The 23,938-nt window shown below is 46.1% G+C and overlaps 1 protein-coding gene across 2 annotated transcripts in view; it reads left to right on the forward strand.

The window, feature by feature from the left end:
• KIF5A (kinesin family member 5A) overlaps nucleotides 1-23,938 on the forward strand; it is a 902,746-nt gene that overhangs the window by 398,287 nt on the left and 480,521 nt on the right. For both annotated transcript variants that reach the window (XM_069653594.1, XM_069653595.1), the window contains exons 3-4: nucleotides 20,471-20,544; nucleotides 22,476-22,580. In XM_069653594.1, coding sequence (XP_069509695.1) covers nucleotides 20,471-20,544; nucleotides 22,476-22,580 — 179 coding nt within the window. The remainder of the gene's footprint in view (nucleotides 1-20,470; nucleotides 20,545-22,475; nucleotides 22,581-23,938) is intronic.

The following is a 23,938-nucleotide window of genomic DNA, read 5'->3' on the forward strand; positions in this document are numbered from 1 at the left end:
TTGAAAGCATTCAAGTCAGAGTGAAACAACTCCTGGACCCTACAGTCCTACAGGATTGGATACAAAAGGGATCAGACTTTACCATAGATAATGGTTTACCTTATTACCAAGGACGCTTATTCCTGCCGCACAAGGATTTACACGAACTAGTTATTTCAGGTTATCACAATACATTAATAGAGGGACACCCCGGTATTGCCAAGACAATGGAAAAGGTGAAACAACAATTCTGGTGGCCCTCTTGGCGAAAAGATGTTAAATCTTTTGTGATGTCCTGTGGTGTTTGCGCCCAAAATAAAGGTCAAAAGAAAAGACCAACCGGTCTCCTTCAACCTCTAGACATACTGCCAGCACCCTGGCATACCCTATCAATGGATTTTATTACGGACTTGCCTCCTTGTTCGGGATACAATACCATTCTGGTAATTGTGGATTTGTTTTCCAAAATGGCCCACTTCATTCCTTTGAAAGGTTTACCTTCAGCTTCTGTCCTAGCCAAAGAATTCCTCGACAATATTGTTCGGCTACATGGATTCCCATCTATACTAATCTCTGACCGGGGAAGCCAATTCATTTCCCACTTCTGGCGCAAATGTTGTCAAATGGCACAAATCGACGTAAGATTATCGACCAGTCACCACCCTCAGACCGATGGTCAGACCGAGAGGACAAATCAGACCCTTGAGCAGTACTTACGGTGTATGTTACAGCAATCTGAAAGCAACTGGAAAGACATTCTTTGGATAGCCGAATACGCATATAATAATTCGGTACACTCTGGAACTGGCCATAGTCCTTTTTTATACCTTGTTTGGACATCACCCTCGAACCTCAAACCTCGACTCACCTCGGAGTGCCCGCAGTAGAACATCTGCATTCTACCATTACCCGAGCCTTCAAAGAGGCAACCACGCATTTACAACAAGCCAAGAGAAAATACAAGGAGAATGCTGACCTACATCAGAGTGAAGCACCTCCGTATCAGATTGGGGATCAAGTGTGGTTAGCTGCCAGACATTTACAGCTCAAAGGGCCTCGAACTTTTAACCCAAAATATCTGGGACCTTATTCTATTACGGCAATAATTAACCCAGTAGCCGTTAAACTTGATTTACCAGCTAATATGCGAATTCACCCTGTTTTTCATGTGCCACTTCTGAAACCAGTGGTCCCCAGAACCCGACTACTTAAACCTCCAGAACCTATTCAAATAGATGGGGAACCCAAATTCGAAGTGAAGAACATTTTAGATTAAAAAATGTTCAGGTCAAAGCTTTTCTACCTAATTGATTGGAAGGGGTACGGACCTCAGGAGAGGTCGTGGGAACCCAGTGACCATGTGCATGCACCTCGATTAGTCAGGAAATTCCATCGACTCTTCCCAAACAAACCAAAACCCCCGGAGGGAACAACCTAGGGAGGGGCCTTGGGGGGGAGTGCTGTCACGATGCCTGCTCCCGGGGAGCCGGCTCAGGCCCTGCGTCCCCGAAAGCAGACATCAAGTCCCCGGGGAAGGTCCCAGCAACCCCTTATAGGGGCCCTTTGGACAGCGTCCTGGCGCCTATGGCGCCAGGCTCAAAGAAAACGTCAGTCCTGGCACCATAGGCGCCAGGCTCATTATGAAAGTGTTTGGGTGCACTTACCTGATGCAGACCATGCTGCAGAGCCCCGGCCTCCTTGAGGCCTGAAAGGAACTACTTTACCTGTGGGACTCATTTACCACCCGGGCGTGGTCGGGGAAGGATACATACCTGATTGGAGGAAGGACACATTCTAGGAACTTCTTCCAAGGCTATTTAAACCACACCCGATCAGCCACACGTGCTTCGCGTTGTTCTGCATCTAGCAGCTGGACGCTCACCGTGTCTGCTCCTGCATCTTGACTTCTGCCACACCTGCCAGCATCCTGAATCACCTGCAAAGAAAGGGAACAAGAGAACAGAAGAAGGAAAAGGCCTCACCTGCTAAATCTGCATCCCAGAGACATTTCGCCGACAATCCTGAAAAGGAAGACATTTATTTTTTAAAGCACATCGCATCAATCGCTGCAGCGCCGCATTCTACTCACCTTTACAGGGCGCCTCCATGTTCAGCAGCGACCATCCGGATTCGCAGTCGCGCCCCCGCGCCTAGGGAGAAAAAGACAAGAACAAAGGTGAGAGAAAGAAGGGAAAAGGGAAGCTAAAACTCCATGTCAAGACTTACCTGTTGGATCATTCCCTTTTCATTTCGGGTCCGCGCCGCATCCAGGCATTTTCGGACCCCGGACCCTAAGGGGAAAAAGACATCAGCGTTAATGAGTGAATGAAAAGACATTACCAAAACACTCATTAAAGACTTACCTGATTTCCACAAGGATTTCACCGCTCACCTCGGGTTGGTGCCTGTTCCCCGGCATTCCGTACCCCGGCCCCTATGGGGAAAAAGACAATAGCATTAGAACATTAATGCATGGACACAAGGGGAACCACTTATAGAAAAACTTACCTGGAAGCCAAGCAAGTTTGGTTCTCACCCATCCGAAAATCCAGTGACGTAACTGGATACCAACGCGCCCCTGCATCAGAAGCAGGATGGAGAGCTCGTCCTTCCAGACCCTAAGGTGAGACGCTACGGGGAAGCACAGAAGGGTTTTGAGGAGGGTGAGAGGGGTAAGTGGGAGGCCGATTGCATTACCCCGCAGACAGTTAACCCCCTATTCTCACCTACAGAAGGATACTTCTGCGAGTCAGACAAGCCAGATCTGGGGCCCGATCCAGTCCGTCTTCCGAACCCTGTGCATCACCTTAGACGAGGTCACAGCAGCGCGAACCAGGCCAGCGCCCCCGTGGGAGTCAGGTGAGCGTTACAGATGTTCAATGAGAAAAATGCATTTTGTGAACATCTGCTTGCCCTTGCACCATTCTGTGTAGAGGAGCAGGTGGAGGCCTGCTCCTTCACCATCGTCCTATTGGAGTAGCAGACGAAAGGGCTACAAGTGGACATTCATGCATGAGTTTATGTGACATGTCCATACCGCGTCGATTGTACGTAAGATGATATGCACTCAGACAGCCATTTAGAAGGTACCCTCACGTTGAGGCAAAAGAGGGAAGTTAACAAGAAGGATATCCACTGCCAAAGTGCCAGGATGCGGCTATGGCAATCATGGATGAACTCTAAACACAAGTCTGGCGACAACAATATGATGTCATAAACAAGATTTATAAGTTTAAGCCGAAACATAATGAAAATACTTAAGACTGACGTTGTAACAAAAGTACTAACAGAAACATCTACCAAAAGATGAAGTTATCATGAAAATAAGAAAAAGAATTAACTTGTTGGCCAATAACTGTAAATATGCTGTAACGCAAGGTAGAAAAAACATATAGAAAAAGAGGAATATATATATAACATTTAGGACGGCCATTGGAAGAAAATGGACGACGGCCCATGTTGAAGTATTAACCCAGCTACCTCAAAAACAAGCTTAGGATTGTAAATTGAAGAATTGATGAAGAAGCTGTTTTCGTGTGCAGAATAAGGGAGTACGTTGGCGTGTAATCAAGGAGGCTATTTCGAGAGATGGGTGGCAGGCACAAAGGGAGTCCAATGACCATGTGCATGAGACATATTTCTGCTAAGATTAGGAGGGAAAGGACATTTGCTGATGCCAAGTATTGATTAATGACTAAGGTAAACACCTATGTATGGAGTAAGCAAGTCTCTTAAGGCCAGAGAAGGTAATGGCACCTTGTTGAATTAAATCAAATAGCAGTAATTGAGAGGCTGAAATGGACAACATCGTGGTCTCCTAACATGTGATGAAGAGCTCAAAACAAAGGCTATTCATTAGAGCTTCGAGTTCAGATAGTGATGTGCTCACACTCCCTTGAATGTCCCAGAACAGTGAGCAGACTGAGGTCAACTACAAACAATAGACCTTGACTAAGGATCAGGTCAATGACATACAATGGACTGCTTGGGAAAACAGAGAGCAAGTTGACGCAGCTGGACCACCTAGGTTTTATTCTGTTCACATGCTACTAAAACGAGCCAAAAGTCCAAGGTTGGATAGGGTTGCCAACCAATCAAAAGCCCTGCCACGCACTTTTATATAAAATGTTGCAGATATTAGCCCACTACCATATTCTCTGCTACAATCAGTACGTGACGTACATAGATGTAGCTCAGGGTGTGTCCCACAGACAAGGGGCAGCCAATGAGATACTAACACTTATATCATTTTATAAGTAGATATGTTTCCCTAATCCAATCCCTTCCGGTGATAGGTTTTTATGAAATGCCTTCTAAGATGACTTCATGAATGACGTACGTAGAAGTATATAAACTCTGTGCAAGCAAGCCTAGACGTGAGCATTTCGAGCATCTATTTGATAGCTGTATTTCCCCCTCCCTCCTTTCTTTCATTGAGATTAAAGCAGTATTTTACCATCTTCCTTTGGTCTGTCCAATTATTTGGTCTCCGATAATTACTGGCAATTCCATCTAGCACAAAGACGACGCATCAAGGTGCTAGAGCACAAATGTGCAGAAGTGTTGTGTTCCCTCAAGTACCTCACTTATGACTACTTTTGCTGGGCCAGGTAGCATGGACAGAGTGATGCCTATACACCCGACATCACATGAATAACAAAGTATTAAGAGTTATAGGTAAACATTAATTTATGCAAGGTGCAACTCCAAAATAAAAGGACATTTGGTAGGACTTTAAATTCTGTAATATTTAAATTGCAGTGCCTTGACTGAGCGGTCCTTTCTTTTCGCACTATAGCTTTTCCTTCAGATTACATTTTTGAGCTCAGCCCATGCTACCTAGTGGTGAGCCAAGGGTATTTTGAAGGAGGTTCTTTGTAATCCTCTGTGAAGTCCACTGATCAGAACGTTGTTGATGCTTTGCCATTACACATATTAACTTTGTTAATCAGGTCCAGTTGCTGCCTTGCAAAATGAAATTCTCCTCTTCTGTAGCATAATCGTTTCACATTTGTTAGGGAATCACAAGGCTGAAATGTAAACCTGATGTAGAAACCTTTTATACAACCAAAATATTTCTGGGGTCATCTCTTTACAAGTTATGGGCTACACCAAATGTAATTTAAGAAACTCAGATTTCAATTTTCAGAATTTCATCTGTTTTGATGCGACTGTCATGACCCATAGAACTTGCCCCTTCTGGACTTCCTGGTCCTTGTTGCGCCGGGGCTTGTATTCTTTGTTACTCCCAACATGGCCGCATCAAGCACCAGCCTTCACGTCGCACATGGCACGTTCTATAAATTGGCCCCCCCCCTGCGGCCCCACGCGTCTCAACGCTATCATTAGGTAGTGACTTGACGTGTGTGTGCTGTTCGGCGAATCCACTATTCCTAGATCCTGGTTACTTCTTCCTTCCTTCACCCCTTCCCTCTATTCTGTTCCTGGAATCTCCATTTTTAGCGACCGCTACCCTTTTTTTCTGGACATCCTGGAACAGCGGCCTTCCCGGAACTCTGAACGCGCTCTGCAGCCGGACGAGACTCGAGCGAGCCTATACAAGACCCGATCCGTCCACAAGAGGAATCCTCCCACGGAACAGAGCAAGAAGTGATCCCAGGTGAGACGGGGGGTGATTTATGACAGTTTGAGATGCCAAACGACCGACACTGATACTGCTATGGAGAAAGCAGTCCAGGACCTTATGCGTGGCATGCAAGAGCTCACAACAGAAGTACAGAACTTAAAGGCTGAGAATGCTGCGTTAAGGCAGCTTGTTTTGTCTCGCGAACCCGCTAAGGACAGTGTGTTACTGGGTGGAGTGGTAGACAAATATGATGGATCGGCAAAATCCTTGTGGATTCCTGGATTCCTGCTTGGTGCATTTTACTTTTAAGCCCTATTATTTTTCAACCTCTAGGGCGAAGGTGGGCTTCATAATCTCACACCTCACAGGGAACGTGTTGACCTGGGACACTCCCTTAGTCAACTCAGGGGATGCCCTCTTGGATGATTATGATGGATTCATTCAGGCACTCAAGACTATGTCCGACCGCCCAGAACAGGTTTTTAGTGCTCAGGAACGCTTACTTGATTTCCGACAGGGTACTCAGGATATGCTAACATACGTTACTAGATTCAAACAACTGGCCAAGGAAGCGGATTGGTCCTCAGAAGCAAGTTTCACTCTATTTTGCAGGTGTCTAAATGAGGACATTAAGGATGAATTAGCCCGGGTGGCTCGTCCTAGTTCATTCCAGGCTGTTATGGATCTAGCCATGCAAATAGATTTCCGAATCCAGGAAAGAAAGGCTGAAAGAAGAAAGACCAAGACACCCTTTCAAAAGAATTCCCTTGAGACCTCTGTTAAAACCGATTCTGCCCCAACCCCTGACATAGATCCAGAACCCATGCAAATCGGAGCCTTCCGTGGGCCTATTTCCCCTCAAGAAAGGATGAGAAGGATCCACACAGGCCTGTGCATGTATTGTGCCTCGGATAAACACCTTGTTAGAGAGTGCCCTCTAGCCCCTCCACGGCGTTCGGGAAACGCCAGCTCCCGAGCCTAGATGGAGCGAAGTGTCGGGAGAGAGATGTTTGCTCCACATCAATTCCATTCTTGAACTCTCCTGGACAAAACAGTTTGGTGATACTACAGGCCTTCCTGTCGCCCTCCAAAGACAAGACCTATCCCATTCTGGCCTTGGTGGACTGTAGAGCTGTTGGAATTTTCATTGATCAAGACTGGGTCGTTAGTCATCATATTCCGTACGAGATACGAAATACCATGCAGCCGGTGGAAGCAATTGACGGAAGACCCCTCTCTTCAGGACCCATAAGCCTGCAGACTAAAGAGATCCAACTTTCCATAAACCATCATCAAGAGCGGATTACATTCGACATCATTAGGTTAGCCCATTACCCCATGGTTTTGGGTATGCCCTGGTTAGAAAAGCACAATCCGTATTTCAATTGGACAGCAGGATAATTATTCCTGGGTTCAGAGTTCTGTATGTCCCACTGTCTATCCCTGGACCCCTCCTCGATAACTCCTAAAGAACCACCAAGAGACCAAGAAACACCACTCATGGTTTCCAATATCATACAAGTTCCAGAGGCCTATCAGGGATATGCTGATGTATTTTCTACTGCTATAGTCCAAGCCTTACCCTCTCACAGGCCCGAAGACTGTGCCATAGATACAGATCCCTCAGCTGTAATTCCCTTCGGCCGAATGTTCATTCTTTCCGAACCTGAGAAAAAGGCCCTTCGGGAATACCTAGACACCAATCTTGAAAACGGCACCATAAGACCCTTGAAATCCCCAGCGGGTGCTTCCTTGTTCTTCGTTCCCAAGAAGGATACCAAGGAACTCAGACCTTGCATCGACTATCGAGGCTTAAACCAATGCACCCTCAAAGATCGGTACCCACTGCCCCTGATCTCGGATATACTGGAAGCTGTGAGAGGAGCCGTAATATTCACGAAGTTGGATCTCCGGGGTGCCTACCATTTAATCCGTGCCCGTGAAGGGGACAAATGGAAAACAACCTTTAGAACACCCTTTGGTCACTATGAATACCTAGTCATGCCTTTTGGACTAGCCAATGCTCCCGCAGTCTTTCAGCGTTTTATGGACAGGGTGTTCTCTGATATGTTGTTCCTCTTCGTCATTGTCTATCTGGATGACATATTGATTTTTTCCAAGGATCCTCTAAAACATGAAGAACATGCAAAGGCAGTACTACAACGACTTTGTGAACACAAACTGTTAGCCAAACCCGAAAAATGCTTGTTTCACGTTACTTCTGTTCACTATCTAGGATTCATCCTTAGCCCAGAAGGAATTGGTATGGACCCTTCAAAGGTAAAGGCCATACTGGCTTGGCCCACTCCCACATCTGTGAAACAAGTGCAATCCTTCCTGGGGCTCGCCAACTTCTACCAGAAGTTTATTTCTACCTTTTCCGAGATCGTTCAGCCGATCGCTGCTCTATTGAAGAAAGACAACCCCTTTATCTGGTCTCCGCCGCAAGATAAAGCATTCCAACAATTGAAGACAGAGTTCACGCAAGCCCCCATCCTGACCCAGCCTGATATAAATCGCCCATTCCTAGTGGAAACGGATGCCTCTAACTAAGCCATAGGGGCGGTCTTGAAACAGGAACATCAGGATGGACTGGAACACCCCATTGCTTACCTTTCACGAACCCTGACCCCCAGCGAGACACACTATTCCGCCCTGGAGAAGGAACTCTTGGCCATCCGCCAAGCCTTCACTGAATGGCAACACCTACTTCTGGGTGCTAGATATCCAGTCCAGGTCCGCACAGATCATCGGAATCTCCAAATCCTACAATCGTTGGAGTGCAGGAACAGTCGTCTGGCCCGCTGGGCCTACTTCTTTGCCCAGTACCAGTTTCAAATCACTCATGTCCCCGGATCACAAAACACGATTGCTGATGCCTTATCTCAACGTCCTGACTACGCAGCTACTGAGGACAAGGCCTATCCTAAGATGTTTCCCCAAAATATCTTTGTAGCTCAAGCAATCAACCTCCTGGAAGAAATCCGAGTGCAAACCCAGTCCTCTGACCTCTGGAAGGATATTTCAAGGAAGAATCCATGGAATCTAAGAGTCAAGGAAGAATATCTATCCAAGGACAATGCACTGGTCATTCCTACGCAGAAATTACAACACAGGGTAATAAACCTCTGCCATGATACCCTTCACTCCGGTCATCGTGGTATAACTAACACCCTCCGTCGTATACAAAGACAGTTTTGGTGGCCTCGGATGAAGACCGACGTACAACAGTACATCAAAGCTTGTGCTGTCTGCAGTCAAAACAAACATGATAACAAGAGACCGGCGGGTCTTCTACTGCAACCGTTGCTGCCAACAAGACCATGGGAGTTTATTGCTACAGACTTCATTGTGGAATTACCACCTTCCCGAGGGTACACGACCATCATGGTAACCATAGACTTGTTCACCCATATGGCTCATTTTACACCTTTGTATAAACTACCATCCTCCTCAGAACTTGCTGGAATCTTCCTGGAACACATTTTCCTTCTTCATGGACTTCCTTCCAAGATCATATCGGACCGAGGACCTCAATATGTCTCACAATTCTGGAAACATCTGTGTCGTATTCTAGGGATCCAACGCGCTCTCTCATCAGGTTATCACCCACAAACCAACGGAGTCATGGAACGTGTAAATCAAACTCTGGAGCAATATCTTTGTTGTTTTTCTACCAAGGTTCAGGATGACTGGTCACTCCTCATACCCCTGGCTGAGTTTGCCTACAACAATTCCGATCACTCAGCACTCAAGGTCAGCCCTTTCTATTGCAGTCAAGGTTTTCACCCGTCAGTTTTACCTTCTGTTCTTCCACATCCCACTCCAGTACCTACTCTCGACTCATGGATACAGACTCTCATCAACATACACAAGGAAGCCAAGGAACAACTGAAAGATGCTCAAACACGCACTAAGCTCTATGCGGATTCCAAGAGAAGATCAGTGCCCTCTTATTCTGTTGCTGATAAAGTCTGGTTGTCCTCGAAACTATTACCTCGATATCTACGCCCAAACAAATTGGCCCCTCGCTACTATGGACCATTTTCCATAAAGGAAGTCATCAATCCTGTCTCATTCCGACTCAAGCTACCCGATTCCTGGAAGAAAATACACCCAGTCTTTCACACTTCCCTATTGAAACCTTACATCCAATCCTCCCGGAAATCCTGCAGACCCAGTCCTGTTTTTGTGGACGATCAGCTGGAATATGAAGTGTCCAGAATATACGATTCCAGGTATAAACGGGGTCGACTTCAATACCTGGTTGAATGGAAAGGATACCCCCCTAGCGAGAGAACCTGGGAACCAGTTTCTAACTTAAATACCCCTTGACTGCTTAGAAGATTCCATCTCATACATCCGAGCAAACCTGGTGGAAGAGGTCTTTGGAGGAGGCATGCTGTCACGACGCAAAGAACTTGCCCCTTCTGGACTTTCTGGTCTTGTCGCGCCGGGGCTTGTATTCTTTGTTACTCCCAACATGGCCGCATCAAGCGACTTGCCTCGCACCAGCCTTCACGTCGCACACGGCACGTTCTATAAATTGGCCCCGCCCCCGCAGCCCCACGCGTCTCAATGCTATCATTAGGTAGTGACTTGACGTGTGTGTGCTGTTCGGCGAATCCACTATTCCTAGATCCTGGTTCCTTCTTCCTTCCTTCACCCCTTCCCTCTATTCTGCTCCTGGAATCCCCATTTTTAGCGACCGCTACCCTTTTTTTCTGGACATCCTGGAACAGTGGCCTTCCCGGAACTCTGAACGCGCTCTGCAGCCGGACGAGACTCGAGCGAGCCTATACAAGACCCGATCCGTCCACAAAGGGAATCCTCCCGCGGAACAGAGCAAGAGGCAATCCCAGGTGAGACGGGGGGAGATTTATGACAGCGACTTATTGCTGGAATTTCAGTTTTATTGTTGCCAAGTGATCCAAATCTGGTGCAGTTCACTCTTATTTGTCAGGCTCTTTGAGTTGGTTTGTCATTGTGTGTTAGTCTACTGGTTTATAATGTGATTAATTCTTGAGTGTGTTTGTTTGGCAGCGTGTGCTCATTTTCAGCTGTTTGCTAGTTTTTCAGTCTGTGTTTTCTTTCTTTGATTTGTTGGATTGCTGGTATGTCTTTCTCATTTAAGTTTGTGATTATTTGCCTGTGTAGTTTGCTTTGCTGCTGTTTGTTGGCATGAATTCGCATGTTAATTGTTTAGCACATGATGGTTTACTGGTGTGTTTTGGTGTGCCAGTTTGTAATTATGCATGTTTTTGCTAGTGTGTGTGCTGGTTGCACAGTAATGCTGTGTTGACAGTATGTGTTGATTTGCCAGTTTTGTTTTTTTGCGTGCTGGCATGCATTGATTTGCTTGAGTCCATGTTGGTTTGTTGGTACATGTTAATCTGTCAGTGTAGTAATTGGTCATTCTTTATTTATAATCATTTACATTTACGCTAATGACCACTATGGAGTCCATAGAATAACAGGAAGAGTCAACCTATGCATTTCCTATTGGCTTTTTATTACTGTTTTCACTTTAGCATTATTCTTTCTATTTTCTCCATATCTATTTCATGTTTCTCTCCATTGCCTATGTGTGCCAGTGTTTCAGTTTGTGTTTGTTTTGCCACTGGGAGGTTGTTTGCTACTGTGCTTTGTTATTGTTCATCGGTTTGCTGTTGTCTATTATTTTTGTGTAGTGTGTTTGTCTGCATGCATTGGTTGTTCAGGAAGTGAATCTTAGTTTGTTGGTGTTTTATTTGGTCAGTGTATCTTAGTTTGCAAACAGATGCTATTTTTAGTATTGGCTATTAGATGGTGCTAAAGCACCACCTAGCACTGAGTACAGCTAGGAGGGATATGAGGAGGGACATATAGCTTGTGTGTGTTATTTAGTTATTTAACCACCCATTGACTGCCCATGGCCATGCTAAGTCCTATGACCATTCCCACCCTCTACCTGCCCCATCCCAACCAAAACAAATCATCTTGGAATCTCCTTTCAACTAATTAAATGAAACAGTATTATCAAATGTGTGTGATGTAAGTCCCTGTCAGTATTATTACAAAGCAGTCACCTGAGGGCTAATAGATAAATTCCAGCTATAAATCAGCTGCGGGTATAATAAAAATGTCTTAACCAAGTGTGCCTTCAGCCGCTTGATTTATAAGCAGTTTGGGTGTCTTCGCTCTGATATCCTGTTAATTTTTTGGCTTGTGCAGGTATTAGATGGGTAGTTTCCAGTCACTTATAACATATGCCCGGGTATTCACATAGGGCTGGAAGGATAGCTCAGGGGCAACACGTTTGTCATGGAAGCAAGGCACTGCAGAGCAACACAGGTTCACATCTCCGTCCCTTGCTTAGAGACTGGTCTGGTATTTAGCGCTTTATAAAAGATCAGTTAATTAATAATTGTGCAGCTGTTACCATTTTATGGCCTAGTACTACCATTATTTTTTTATTTAGATTTGTAGAGCGCACTACAGTCCAGAGGCATTGAGGCACTGTCACAGGAGAATGTACAAGGCTTGATTAAGGGGGTACAAACAGAGCAGCCCAAAAGTTTCCTAGTTACAACAATCAAAAACAGATAGTTACAGACAGTGATAAAACATGACAAAATCAGGTGAATGCTGTTCCCGGTGTTGCATCATGCTTGAGAGTCAGGGTAAACAGTCGGGTATCAGGTACTGGCTCCTTCAGAGTCAGACAAATAGCCTGGTTTTGATTGCTTTGCAGAAGGCAAAGTGTGAATCAGCCTAATGTGGGGTGGTAGGGCATTCCAGTTATGGCAGGATCTGGAAAACGCCTATTCCATGCCCACTAAAAAGCCAACACTGTTGGCTTTGCTTGTGTCTGTGATCCTTTGCTGGTGAGTTAGTTTGCAGATATGTTTGCTAGTGTGTGTGTGTGCTTCATTTTGTTGTGTTTTAGTTCGACGTATGCATTGGTTTGCCAGTGCGTGATGATTTGCCTCAGTGTGTTTCTTTCCCTGCGAGGATTGTTTTGCTTCTGCGTGTTGATTGGTGTGTGTGTTTCCCAGTGTGCACTGTTTTTCAATGCCCTTAACAGCTACATTCAGACACAGAGTACTACCCGGAAGAGTCAAAGTATGTTCTTTTTGGTTTTTTGCTCTCTTTCTCCCTGCTTTTACCTCATTTGTATTATTACCTTTCTTTCCAGAGCTGACCTTGTTTTCTAGTAATTTGCACACCAGGGAGAATGGTGGGAATTTCCATTCTTCCACAGCCTGTTAGGACAAGGCATAGGCGAGGTACCCTCTAAGAGAGATGCAGCCTTTAGATTCAGTCTGGCGGGAAAGCATTTTTCGCAAAGAAATGGACGCTAAATCATTGTATATTAGTAGAATGACGAGGTTAAGCTCTAGGAAAGAATAAGCATCTATTGTTTTCTGTAAAAAGCAGAAGAAATGTCACTGCTGTGGTTTGATCTGACGAGTGAGCATGTGTTTGGAAGCTATATGGTGCTGGTGGTCATTTCCAAGACGGCAGAAATAACCAGTGGACCCATAAGCAAGAAGAGTGGTAACGTAACCTGGTGACAAAACGCCCCATGCTCCCCCCACCAGGTAGTACGCAAAACATTGGGTAAGTGTTGGCAATAAAAGGCTGTGAGATTTTATTGCACAGTTATGGTCATAACAAAAACATAATCATAATTACAGTCACCATAATATGCTGTACATTTCGGCATCGCGTCCCGAGGTTACCCCCTCTGGCCTGTGCCGCCACGACCTGCATGGGTTACCGGCTATCCAGGTTCCCCCAAAAGTTGTTGCTCGTTTGTTTTCCTCCCTTGCTGATCTATCTGTTCCCAATAGTTGGGGCTAGTCCCTTGACCGTGCCTGTACTGACCACTGTAAGGGATTTGTCATTACTTGGTCTTATCCTTAATGGGGTGCGTTAAATGCTGCAAAACCCATTCCCCCGCTATTTGCCCGCACATTGCTGGCTTGTAGTTATGTGCGACCCAACATTTTGTGCTAGCCTCTTATTTCCCCTTGTACGGCTGTCTAAGTTTGTTTCTTTTTAGTAAACCAATCAAAACCAGATTGTTTAAGAAAATTAGACATTGGCTACCCCTTGCGTAGGATGGTTCCCGCTCTGACTGCTCACTGTCTTAGCTGGTTCTAGGCCCCCTTCTATTTCATCTACTTGCTGCAGTACTTACATATAGCACTGCTTGGAGGGGCCTTCTGGCCCATCCAATGTGGTGTAGGTTTTCTAACCTCTCTTCGCAGTAGGGTTGGTTTCGCTTTATTACTTCGTTTCCCGTCTTGTGCTAGTGCTTTGGCCTGTTCCTGGGGAGCCCCCTATGCTACCCCTGCTTTCCAGTATTGCTCCTGTTTCCAACCTGTTTCGGTTATCATGCTATTAGCTGCTTTCTGGCCCCGGCTCTTGCGGCATTTGGCCTGTTTATCTATTTCCAACCATTATTGGTTTTTATGCTTCTAGAAGCTTTGGGCCCTGGACCTTTGCAGGGTTGGCCTGTTGTCTTGTGCTGCGTGGTGTTTTACCACCCGGGGTTGACTGCGAACCAAAATTGGGGATCCCTGAACGTAATTGTTCAAATGGACCCTGGTACATATTTCCAGCAAACAAAAAAACTTTTTCCTATAAAAGTGAGTGACCTCTCCCCTGTGACCCGAGGTGTGGTAACCTGTTGGGGAAATTCCCGGGTTTCCTATGGGACGGTTCACCCACGTTTTTCTATTGCTTGTTAAAACATTTTCTAGCACCTGCATTCAGGTTCCGTGCTAAATTGTAGCTCCCCGGCCTGGCCCTTGGGCGTTGGCCTGTTATATTGTGCTGTGTGGTGTTTATTCCCCACTGCTTTTTATTTTTGAAGAAACAGTTTTCCAGGTTCAGTGCTGATTTGTCGAACCCGTGTTCAGTTTCTGTGCTGCTTGTAGCTCTCTGGCCCCGGCCCTCGGGCGTTGGCCTGTTCTATTGTGCTGTGTGGTGTTTATTCCCCACTGCTTATTATTTTTGTAGAAACCATGTTCAGTGCTATTTGCTGTTTTCCGGCCGCCGCCCTCGGTTGTTGGCCTTTTATTTTCTTTATTTCTTGCTTGTATTTTTGCTGCCTTGCTGCCTTGCTGTGTCGCCCTTTTCTCTAGCATCCTGCTGAACTATCCGCCTGACTTGTGATTCTTCCCCTGTGTTATAGCCTCTCTGAGTTTAAAACTCACACCATATTCTCTTATATGTTCCGATACCTCTGTTGTTTTCCCCCTCTTTTCTGTTCTTTACCGTTTGGGAGTGTGGTGACTATGTTTAGAAATATATTACCCTTTCTGTTATCTTGGCTGCCCTTTGTGGCAAGCCTGGGCTTTTATTCTGGCCCATAGTTTTTGCTCCTTTGTCCTGCTTTCTTGTGTTGATACTGCTTCTTCCCCCGTCTTGGTTGGATAGGCTTGTATCTGTGACTCTGTTTTAATCAGCTGCCAGGAAAACGTGCATCCGTGTCTTCCTTGGGTGGCTCAAAACTGTTCTGCCCTTGCTGTGGTCTGCCTCCTCTAAACGCTGGAAAAACTGTTCATCAACATGTGTACTACTTGCATGTTACGGTAAATCCCAACGGTCTGGAACACTTCTTGTTTGTTGACACCCTAGTTTCGGGGGTTTGTTATAATCTTTCGACTCTCGCTTTGGTATGTGTGCTGTTTGTGCGAGCACCTTTGGCAACTGCTGGGTCTTGGTCCTGCTAAACTTAAAATTGTGTCCCTTGGATCTCGAGTGCTATATTATTTTACCCCTGATGTGTGGCGCTGATTTCTCGCCCTCGGAGAGGTGAAATGCTGAGTTTGGCCCTGCTGGGGTTTGAAACTGCATCGGCCGGCTCTGGGCCGATGTTAAAAGGAGCGCTCTGCTTGTTGTGCTAAAGGCTCTGTATTTCTGTGCGGCTTTACAATATGAGACGGATATATCTTTTGATTTTTAAAGGCTGGTGGGCTGTGTTTGGTACTGCTCGGACTGGACACTGGAATCACAGTCTTGAGCGGATGCAAAAATGCAAACGCTCTGCTTGCTGTGCTACCTGACTGTTTGGTTGTCTATCCTGTCTTAGCTGTTTGTTTCAGTTCTTCAAGCAGTTTTTGGGGCTGGCTTGATTTTTGCCTGCCTTAGTGTGTGTGTTTCTTTGGGACCTTAGCTGGCTGCGGGACCGTCGGTAGGTTTGAGAAGCCGTGTTTCTTCTGGTGCCCCCTGTGAGTTTTATCTTACTTACCCTGCAGTGGTGTTTCTTTGGTGCTGTCTCCCCTTCTTCACATGGCTCCTTACTGCTAGCACCCAATGTCCCGAAACCTTCTGTGCTCTTTTGTCATATTGTCGTTGCCCGCTTCCGTGCCTGGGGTCTGATTCTGTTGCACTACCTCAGTAGTGTTGCTGCAACTGGGTCCCCACGAGTGCGGGTTTTCCTTAGTTGTGAGGCTGTTTTGAACCCCGTTTCAGGGTTCTGTTGTTTATTCTGCGTACACAGAAATATTTGGCAAGCTCCGTTCAGATAGCTGCTTGGAGTTGGAGATCTCTTTCTACGGTTTCTCCTTTTCATGGCCTTCTGTTTCTGGCTGGTGCTGATTCGCATTGGCTTGTGTGTCAGATCTGCCACGCTTAAAAACTGCATCAGCAGGTTCTGTCCGGATGTACAAAAATTGAGCGCTTGCGCCAGCTGAGCTGACTGTTTGGTGTTCTTATAAAGAGCTGCGGGACCGCCAGGACTTTCTCCTTTGTTCTTGGGTTCCCCTTTGTTCGTCCTGAGAGGAGGCTTTTGCCTAGTCTGATCCCTCTTCTAATTGTGCCCCGTGCAGGGTACTGTTTTTTGGTGCAACAAAATGTCTAGCCCTGTGTCTCTTAGGATTGATTTGCAATTTGTGAGGTTTAATCTTGATACTTGAGCGCTACTTCTTATGCAAAATAAATTTGGCAATTTGAGAAACTGCAATGTTTGTGGTTATTTGGCTTGTTGCACGCTGTCCAGGGTCTACCCCTGTTTGTTGGGTGAGCATGCTCTATGTCTTGCTGTGCCCTGTGTCAGGGTACTGGTTTGTAGATGTAAAAATCTGTCTCATGGGCATGCTGAAACAAATATGTTGTGCTGGTGAAAGGAAAAAACTTGACTCATGTGTGATATGTCCTGGTTTAAATAAATATTGATTTGTACTCAATCTGCCATTTTCGCTGTCACATGTCTGAGAGGTGGCTTGACCTGTATGTTGTTACTGGTAGACCCATGCTCTACCTGTTGAGTTATTGGGAAACCCCCTAGCGCTTTTAATTGAAAGTTTAGGGAACTTGTTTGTTTGATGACAATCGTTATGTTTCCAGATTGCTCAAGTGAGCGCACTGTAGATGGTGGTGCCCCCCTTTTGAAGTGAAGTTTGTGCACCAACCGGCGCCTGACAATCTTGTTATGCTCTGTGTCGTCCTGCTTCCAAACGTGCAGAATTTATTTGCCCATGTTCAAACTCTTCACTTTAACTGTGCCAGCTGCTGTTTCTGTGAAGCTGGAGGGAATGAGTTGTGTAGCTGTCTTTTGGCTGTCTTTGTCTCCGACGGTCGCTGTGGGCTGCCCGCCGTATGCCTTTGTCCTCTGCCCGTTGCCCCATACTTATTGTCAGGATCCGTGGCAAGGCTGGAGGGGTTTGTGCCGCACCTATCTTTTTCACCTTTGTCAGGTAACGGATGTGCAGTGCCCCGTATCTGGGTACTGTTGGAATCTGAAGTAAGTTTGTAAAAGGAGTTTTTGACGTGGGCAATATTTAACAACTATTTCTTAAATGTGCTCTGCTGTTGTGGATTGCTGCACGTGATTCGAAATGTCCTCCCGTGTTTGTATTCTGAGATGCTGGTTGAATGTTTCGCTTTAGTCTCGAATTGATGGGTATGTTGGTAAAGTTGGTGTTGTCACCCGTTGCAGGTAACTGTTGTGGTGTGCCCCTGTGACAGGGTACTGTCCTGCTTGGAGTTTTTTGTAGGTTTGTTTCATTTGTTTTTTTATCGTGCTTGCTGTGCCGTGTAACGTATGAGTCACGTGTCTGTGATCAACAACACGGCTTGTCTCGTGTTGGAATTCGTTCCCCTACTTAAATTCGAAAAATGCTTTAGAAAAGAAATCTTTTTCTTTATTTGCTGTGAATTGCTCCGGGGAGTGTAACGTGCCTCCTGTGTCAATTGAAACCCGTTCTTGTTTAAATGATGGGCGCGTTTAGCATGTTTTAACCTTATGGGAAAAGGGGGGTAGAGTTTCCTTATTTTTACAATTGAACTAAATGCCACATCGTTATATTTTACAATCCGTATGTTTCTGGCTTATTGCGCGGTATGGCTATCCGCCGCTGGTCTGTATTGGCTTGCTTTCAATCTATGAAAGCTAGATGCCACCTCGTTATATTTCGAAATCTGTTTGTTAATGTCTTACTGCGCTGTATCGTTTTAGCGCTTTGTGCCGGCTTGTTTCTGACTTAAATGTTTGTACGGGGCTCGCATGGGGACCCATTGGTGGGTAACCCAAACACGCTGGGGCTGACTTACTTGGAAACAAAGTAGCAAAGCCGCTGCCTGCACCGGGTTCCCTCGTCGTTGCTTCCTACTCCCGGACGCTCTTGACCGCTCGTCTTCTTCCGCATGACCGTTCTCTGTTCCCGGACCTTGGATGGCACCGCTGCCAGGATCTGGATACTTTTCTTCTCCCGATCGCTTGCTGCTTTGAATTAACGTTCAGACACTCCCGCTGCACTGTGTAATGGATATTTGAACAAGACAATGTTCGTGCAAAAGATACAAAGACGCTGAGCACACAGCAAACTTTTGGTTTGGGTCCCCGTGCAGGGACCACAAACTGCTAAAGAAAAAAGAGGAGACTCTGTGTACACAAAGTACTCTTCGGTTTGCGTCCCCGTGCAGGGACCACAAACTGGTTCGCTTGGGTCTCTGTACAGGGACCCAAACTGATTCTGTTTTCTGCTGCAAAAGCAGCTCCTTATATGGGACCAAGGGGCTGTCCCCTGGGTCCTTGTTGTGTCTGTATGGGGGGCTGTGGTGCCAGAGCTCCCCTTCAACTCCCCCAGGCCGACAGATGCTGACAACAATTGTCCTTATGGTGCCTAATAAACCACTCCCCCGCCTACTTCCTGTTTTTTGCAGGCCCTGGTGCTTTGCATCCCTTCAGGAGGAAAGGCAAGGTGTTGATTTCCCTCTGTGTTTTCCAGGTCAGTGACTGAGCGTCACCTTTGTAGTTGTGGTGGGGGAGAGGGGGAGCACCGGCCCATTTGTTGGGGTGCTTCTCGCCCCTCTCCCCTGCCTGGCTGCCATGGAGCACAGGTTACCAGGCCTCGCCGGGTGGCTGCGGCGTTGCCCAAAATCCAGATAGGGACGGACCTCAAGCCGCTATGTAGGTCAATTCCGCGAAGTCCAGGCTGCAAGAAGACGCCGTTATTTGTGTTAAACTAAAATAGAAAATAAGGTAAATAATTCAGTAGTGAGATGGGAATTTGCGCACAAGACGAGGGTGGTGCTTTTAACCGTGTTAGGAAGCACTCCCCCACAGGTCAAAGAGCTCCCCAATCTCGGGAGGTGTAATTGTGCGATGCCGGAGGGAGCTGGTCTCCCAAAAGGCCTCCCGAGCAGCAAGCCCGAAGGGCAGCCAGCCACCTTCTCAATCTCAGGCAATAACGAGCAAGGTCGGAGCAGCTGCGTGTGTGGAGCGTCTGGAGGGCCGGCCCAAGCCTACATCAGCTACCCTACACTGAGCACTGGGCACGCTGCTGTGGCTGGCAGCAGGCTGCATTCAGGGGATTGGAATTAAAAATGTAGTCATCAAGGGTATATACCCTTCATCCCACTGCAACTTGATAGGAGTCTGCGCCTTCCCAGTGGCGGCATTAGGCGATCATCTCAGGTCTTTGAAGTTGGCTCTGTGTTGAGTGTGCGGTGGTCCATTTATCTGCTAAAGGCTTGGGTTCAGGCATTCCCACTTGCTTGGGGCTAGTGTGCAACCCCCTCCCCCCCACCCTCCCCAAAGCAGGAACCTTGCAGGCACAATGCAGCGAGGTGTATCTATCAGGTGCATTCGAAGAAACAGCCAGACCCTGTAGGCCTCACTATGCAAACATGCAGTGAACACATTCATTTTAAACATGCTCTGTATTGACATATCTGACCCCAGTAAACTCATTTGCTTGTGGCTGGTCCCCTTCTATAGAGGGACAGACGTGGTAAAAAAACGGACGTCGAACTAGATCAACTGCCAGTGGTTATGATTAATTTAAAGCTTTCCATCCATTTCTGCTCTTTGTGGTGCATTTCCCTAAATAGGCTGGGGAATGCACAGACGTGGACCCTTTGCATTGCTGTGTCTAGGGAATCAAAGTGCACCCCACTCGTGACTACTGAATAGGGGCTTGTTTGGATTCCAGTGCAGTGGCGGCGTAGCCTCTCAGTTCGGGATGGAAGGCTCTCACTGGTGGTAGGACCAAGACTGATTTGCCTGTGGCTGACTCTGCAATGTTTCAGATAACCTAAAATGCAGTGGAATGGAATCTGCCCAGGCAATGCCAGGGGTTATGATTAAGTCAAAGCTTTCCATCCATCACTTTTTACTGTTTATGAGCCAGAAAGTCCAATACTCCTACGCACTCACCTGGCACATATAACAGCTCCCGTGCGGCAGGTGGGTGTGAAAGACACAATTCTAACCTGAGTCTTTGATTTAAAGGTGTGTGCATGCTGTTTAAGTTCACATTGACTATCATTCATAATCCTATCTAATGACCACAGAGCACATAGTAAGTCAGCCTGGCAGCCATTAAGAGCCAGAAAGGATTTCGGGAATTCTATCTTTGGTGATAGACCAATGGTTGAGGTTTTTACATACGTGTCTTTCTCTTCCAGATGTGCTGGCGGGATACAATGGGACCATCTTTGCCTATGGACAGACGGCATCTGGGAAGACTCACACGATGGAGGTACAGGCCCATTGTAAAATTCGCCTTCTAGATTAGAATATGTAAGAGTGATGTCCACTGGCTGAACAAACCCTTCATCCAACTGCCTCCAGCTCTCTCCATGCTCTATGTTCCTGATGACTCTCTTTCTAGCTCCAATTCTTTAAGGGATGATCGCGGAGCCAAGGACATGCTTGTCCAATGAATGGCCTCCTTAATCTGGGCCTGTTTAGCCGGGATGAGAAATGGTTGCCGCCATTTCAGGAAGGAATGGTTGCTTTCAGCGTTGTCTTCTCTTTCTGCCCAGGCATTTAAGTGCAAGGCCCATCTCGGTGAGCGTGCCAGTAGGCCATGTCACTGCCGGCACCATGGACCCTGTCACAAATGCTCTGCTGCTATAAATATACCCACTGACATGTAAGCTTGCTGGGAAAATGGGGTGATCAGTTTCTAAAGCAATGGGGGACCCCGCCCTCTATGGGGCATATGGGCGGTGCCCAAGACAGCCCAGTGTCTCTGAAAGTTCACTGGTCCATTCGGAAATCTTTCAAAACAAACATAGAAACATTCTTCTGGGTCACAGTTATTTCACAGAACATTTCCAGGAACTGGCAGATCCAGCTGCCATCCATGACAGCCAATCACCTCTGACGGTTGATCGGTGCACCTTTGCTTCCTGCCACTGAAATTAATCCTTTGTATTAATTGGGCATCAATGGCCTTTGCAAATCACTAAAGAAAAAAGAGAGCAGCGAGTACAGGTGTGTAGGAATTTGGGGAGAATTCCTCCTTAATGGGGATTTGGTAATGGAGATTGTTCCCGGATTGTGGTCTGAGTAGACAACATCTAACTCATGATCTTAAGGTTTTCGGGAAGCCTTTAATTGTGGCTTCTGATTGGATGGGTTACTGCAGTCAGTACGTGAATCGTTGCTTGTAGATTACAAGGGGGGAGACATTATTTGCATTGATTTCAGTTGAGTACATTTTCTCTTAATTTGTGAATAAAGAGGAAATAAAGGCCCAGGGGGCGATTCGATTACGCAACAGCCGTTTACCAATGCCTCCAACGGATAGCCTCACTTAAACAAGTAATAACCCAAAGCTAGACTAGCCTACACACCACCTGCCTTATAAGACAATCCTCCATGATTGAGGATATACTGTTGGAGACACTGGTAAAGGGCTGGTCATAACTGAATTGCCTTCCCATCCTTCACTTACTGTACTGTTACAAATGAACAGAATACCTATTACAGCTAGGTTCTAAGCAAGTAATTCCTGCCCGATTAACTTTGCAAAGACAAATTCAACAACAGGTTGCCAACAGCAACCCACCCAGTCATTATTAGAATATTCCCTAAAAACCCCAAAATCAAGTGAACTGCATTATCCACTAAAACCCGAAATCTGGGAAGCTTGCCCACCTGCAAGAGAAATGCTCCCCTCAAATCAGGAGTCTGAGCAATTACTCCCAGATCCGACACACCAGGCACCACAGTAACCCCCTGTTGTGAAAGGTAAATAAGGGCACCTGCCTCTCCTTTTTTGCATAGTGTGAAGGCCTAACTGTGCTCCGTCAGCAATTAACTCACAAATATCAACATTGGGATGGGTGTTTTGTACTTTAATATACGTGCAGTCAAGTGCATTTCCTTGAGGAAAAATAGGTTTGTGGTTGCGCGACTTAGTCAGTCATGATCTAACTCAAGGTTTTCCAGTAGCCCCTGAGATGCCTCGGCAGTCTGCACAACAAGCCAACACACAGTGAGATGCAATGTTTACTCTAGGTTGTAATTGGACAGAAGACAGCAGGGGTCCTTCCGTTCTGAACCCCCAATCCTGCTGTATTCCTTGTCCTTGCGTATTATTCTGTGCGCAGACTAACCCTCGCAGTCTGACTGCCAGGATGTTCCTTTCCATTTATTTTCTCTCTTCTTGGTCTGTTTCAGGGAAAGCTGCATGACCCCCAAGGAATGGGCATTATTCCACGGATTGCTCGGGACATCTTCAACCATATCTACTCCATGGACGAGAATCTGGAATTCCATATCAAGGTACTATACTCCCAGAGTCCCTCCGAAGACATTGGGGATTATTACAAGTTTCCCGGTAACCCGCCAGTAATTCTGGAAGGATACTGGGAAACTGCCCCTATCGTCTCTGCCGCCTGATATCCCGGTGCTACCCGGATATTACAGGCTGTGGAGATGGTGGTATGTTCCCTTTCCATAGGACTCCATGGGATTCGATTGCAGAATGACCAGCAACAGTAGTACCGGTGCCAGTGATTCTGGCATTTCTTTGCCGGTAGAGCCCCACCTGGCAAAACTCTGGTTTCCCCGGTTCTGTAAAAATGACGTTGCCGGTATTACCAGCAATTTTTCCAGCATTTTTGCAGGACCGTTTTGGCTCTAATTTCAAAAGCCAGGGCCTGATGTATACTTTCAAGGGATCCGAGCCACTTGTACAATTCTGATGAAAACTTTCTGGGTGTGCGGTCGTAGCCTATAAACCTACTTGTGTTTACGGTCCATAATTGTGCTTGTCGAATGTTGCTTCCAATTTACTTCAAGATCAGTTACATCTACATCGCATGCATAGTTCAAGCAAGGTGAGTTAGGTCTGTGGTGGTAGTTCCTGCTACACAACCTTGCTTTTCTGGAGCAAGCAGATATGTCTGCTGTTATGTGCAAAGGAACTGGTACGCAGTGAAAAACAACTCTGAGAGAAAATGAAGACTACTGAACGTAAGGTGCCAGAATAGGTTGTAGTGAAAAGAACTATAAATATTTGATATCAAAATACATGATATTTCATGAGGTCAAAACAAAAAGCAAACCACTTCCTGACATGAGCAGTATGATTTGGGTTAGGTTAGAAGAGATTATGGGGTATTTGGGATACGTGGCTTTCCTTTACTGGTGGAAATAGGTATGTGTAAATTGAGGGGCGTCAGCTTGGAGGGTACAAGTGTTTTCCTGTCATACTACTAAATTAAAAAGGGACCAAAACACCTTACCAAAGCAAATACATACAATACACAAACGTTTTTCCTTTTTCATTTTTGTAAAGGAAATAAATGAAATATTATATTAAGTTGGTTTTACTTTCTTCTTTTGAAATGTACTTGTCTTACTGTTTGCATTACTTTCAATGTAAAATTTGCTATTTTTCCTCCTACGTTTTGCCACTTCATTTTCAGTGTGGGCTATTATTCCTGGGATGTTCTGACATGGAACTAAATATACAGAATTATAATGCAAAGGTCATTCAGACAAGAACAAGCAGAGATGATGTGCCTTGGTGTTCGGATAGGGACGAAGTTAAGAGGCCCTGTCATGAACGGCGGGCGGGGCAGAGGGGGGAGGAGAGAGAAAAGGCAAGTGATAAATGGAGAGATGGAGGAAGGAGA

Source organism: Ambystoma mexicanum, chromosome 3q (genome assembly GCF_040938575.1).
Source record: "Ambystoma mexicanum isolate Mex_15411 chromosome 3q, UKY_AmexF1_1, whole genome shotgun sequence".
NCBI classification, from domain to species: domain Eukaryota; kingdom Metazoa; phylum Chordata; class Amphibia; order Caudata; family Ambystomatidae; genus Ambystoma; species Ambystoma mexicanum.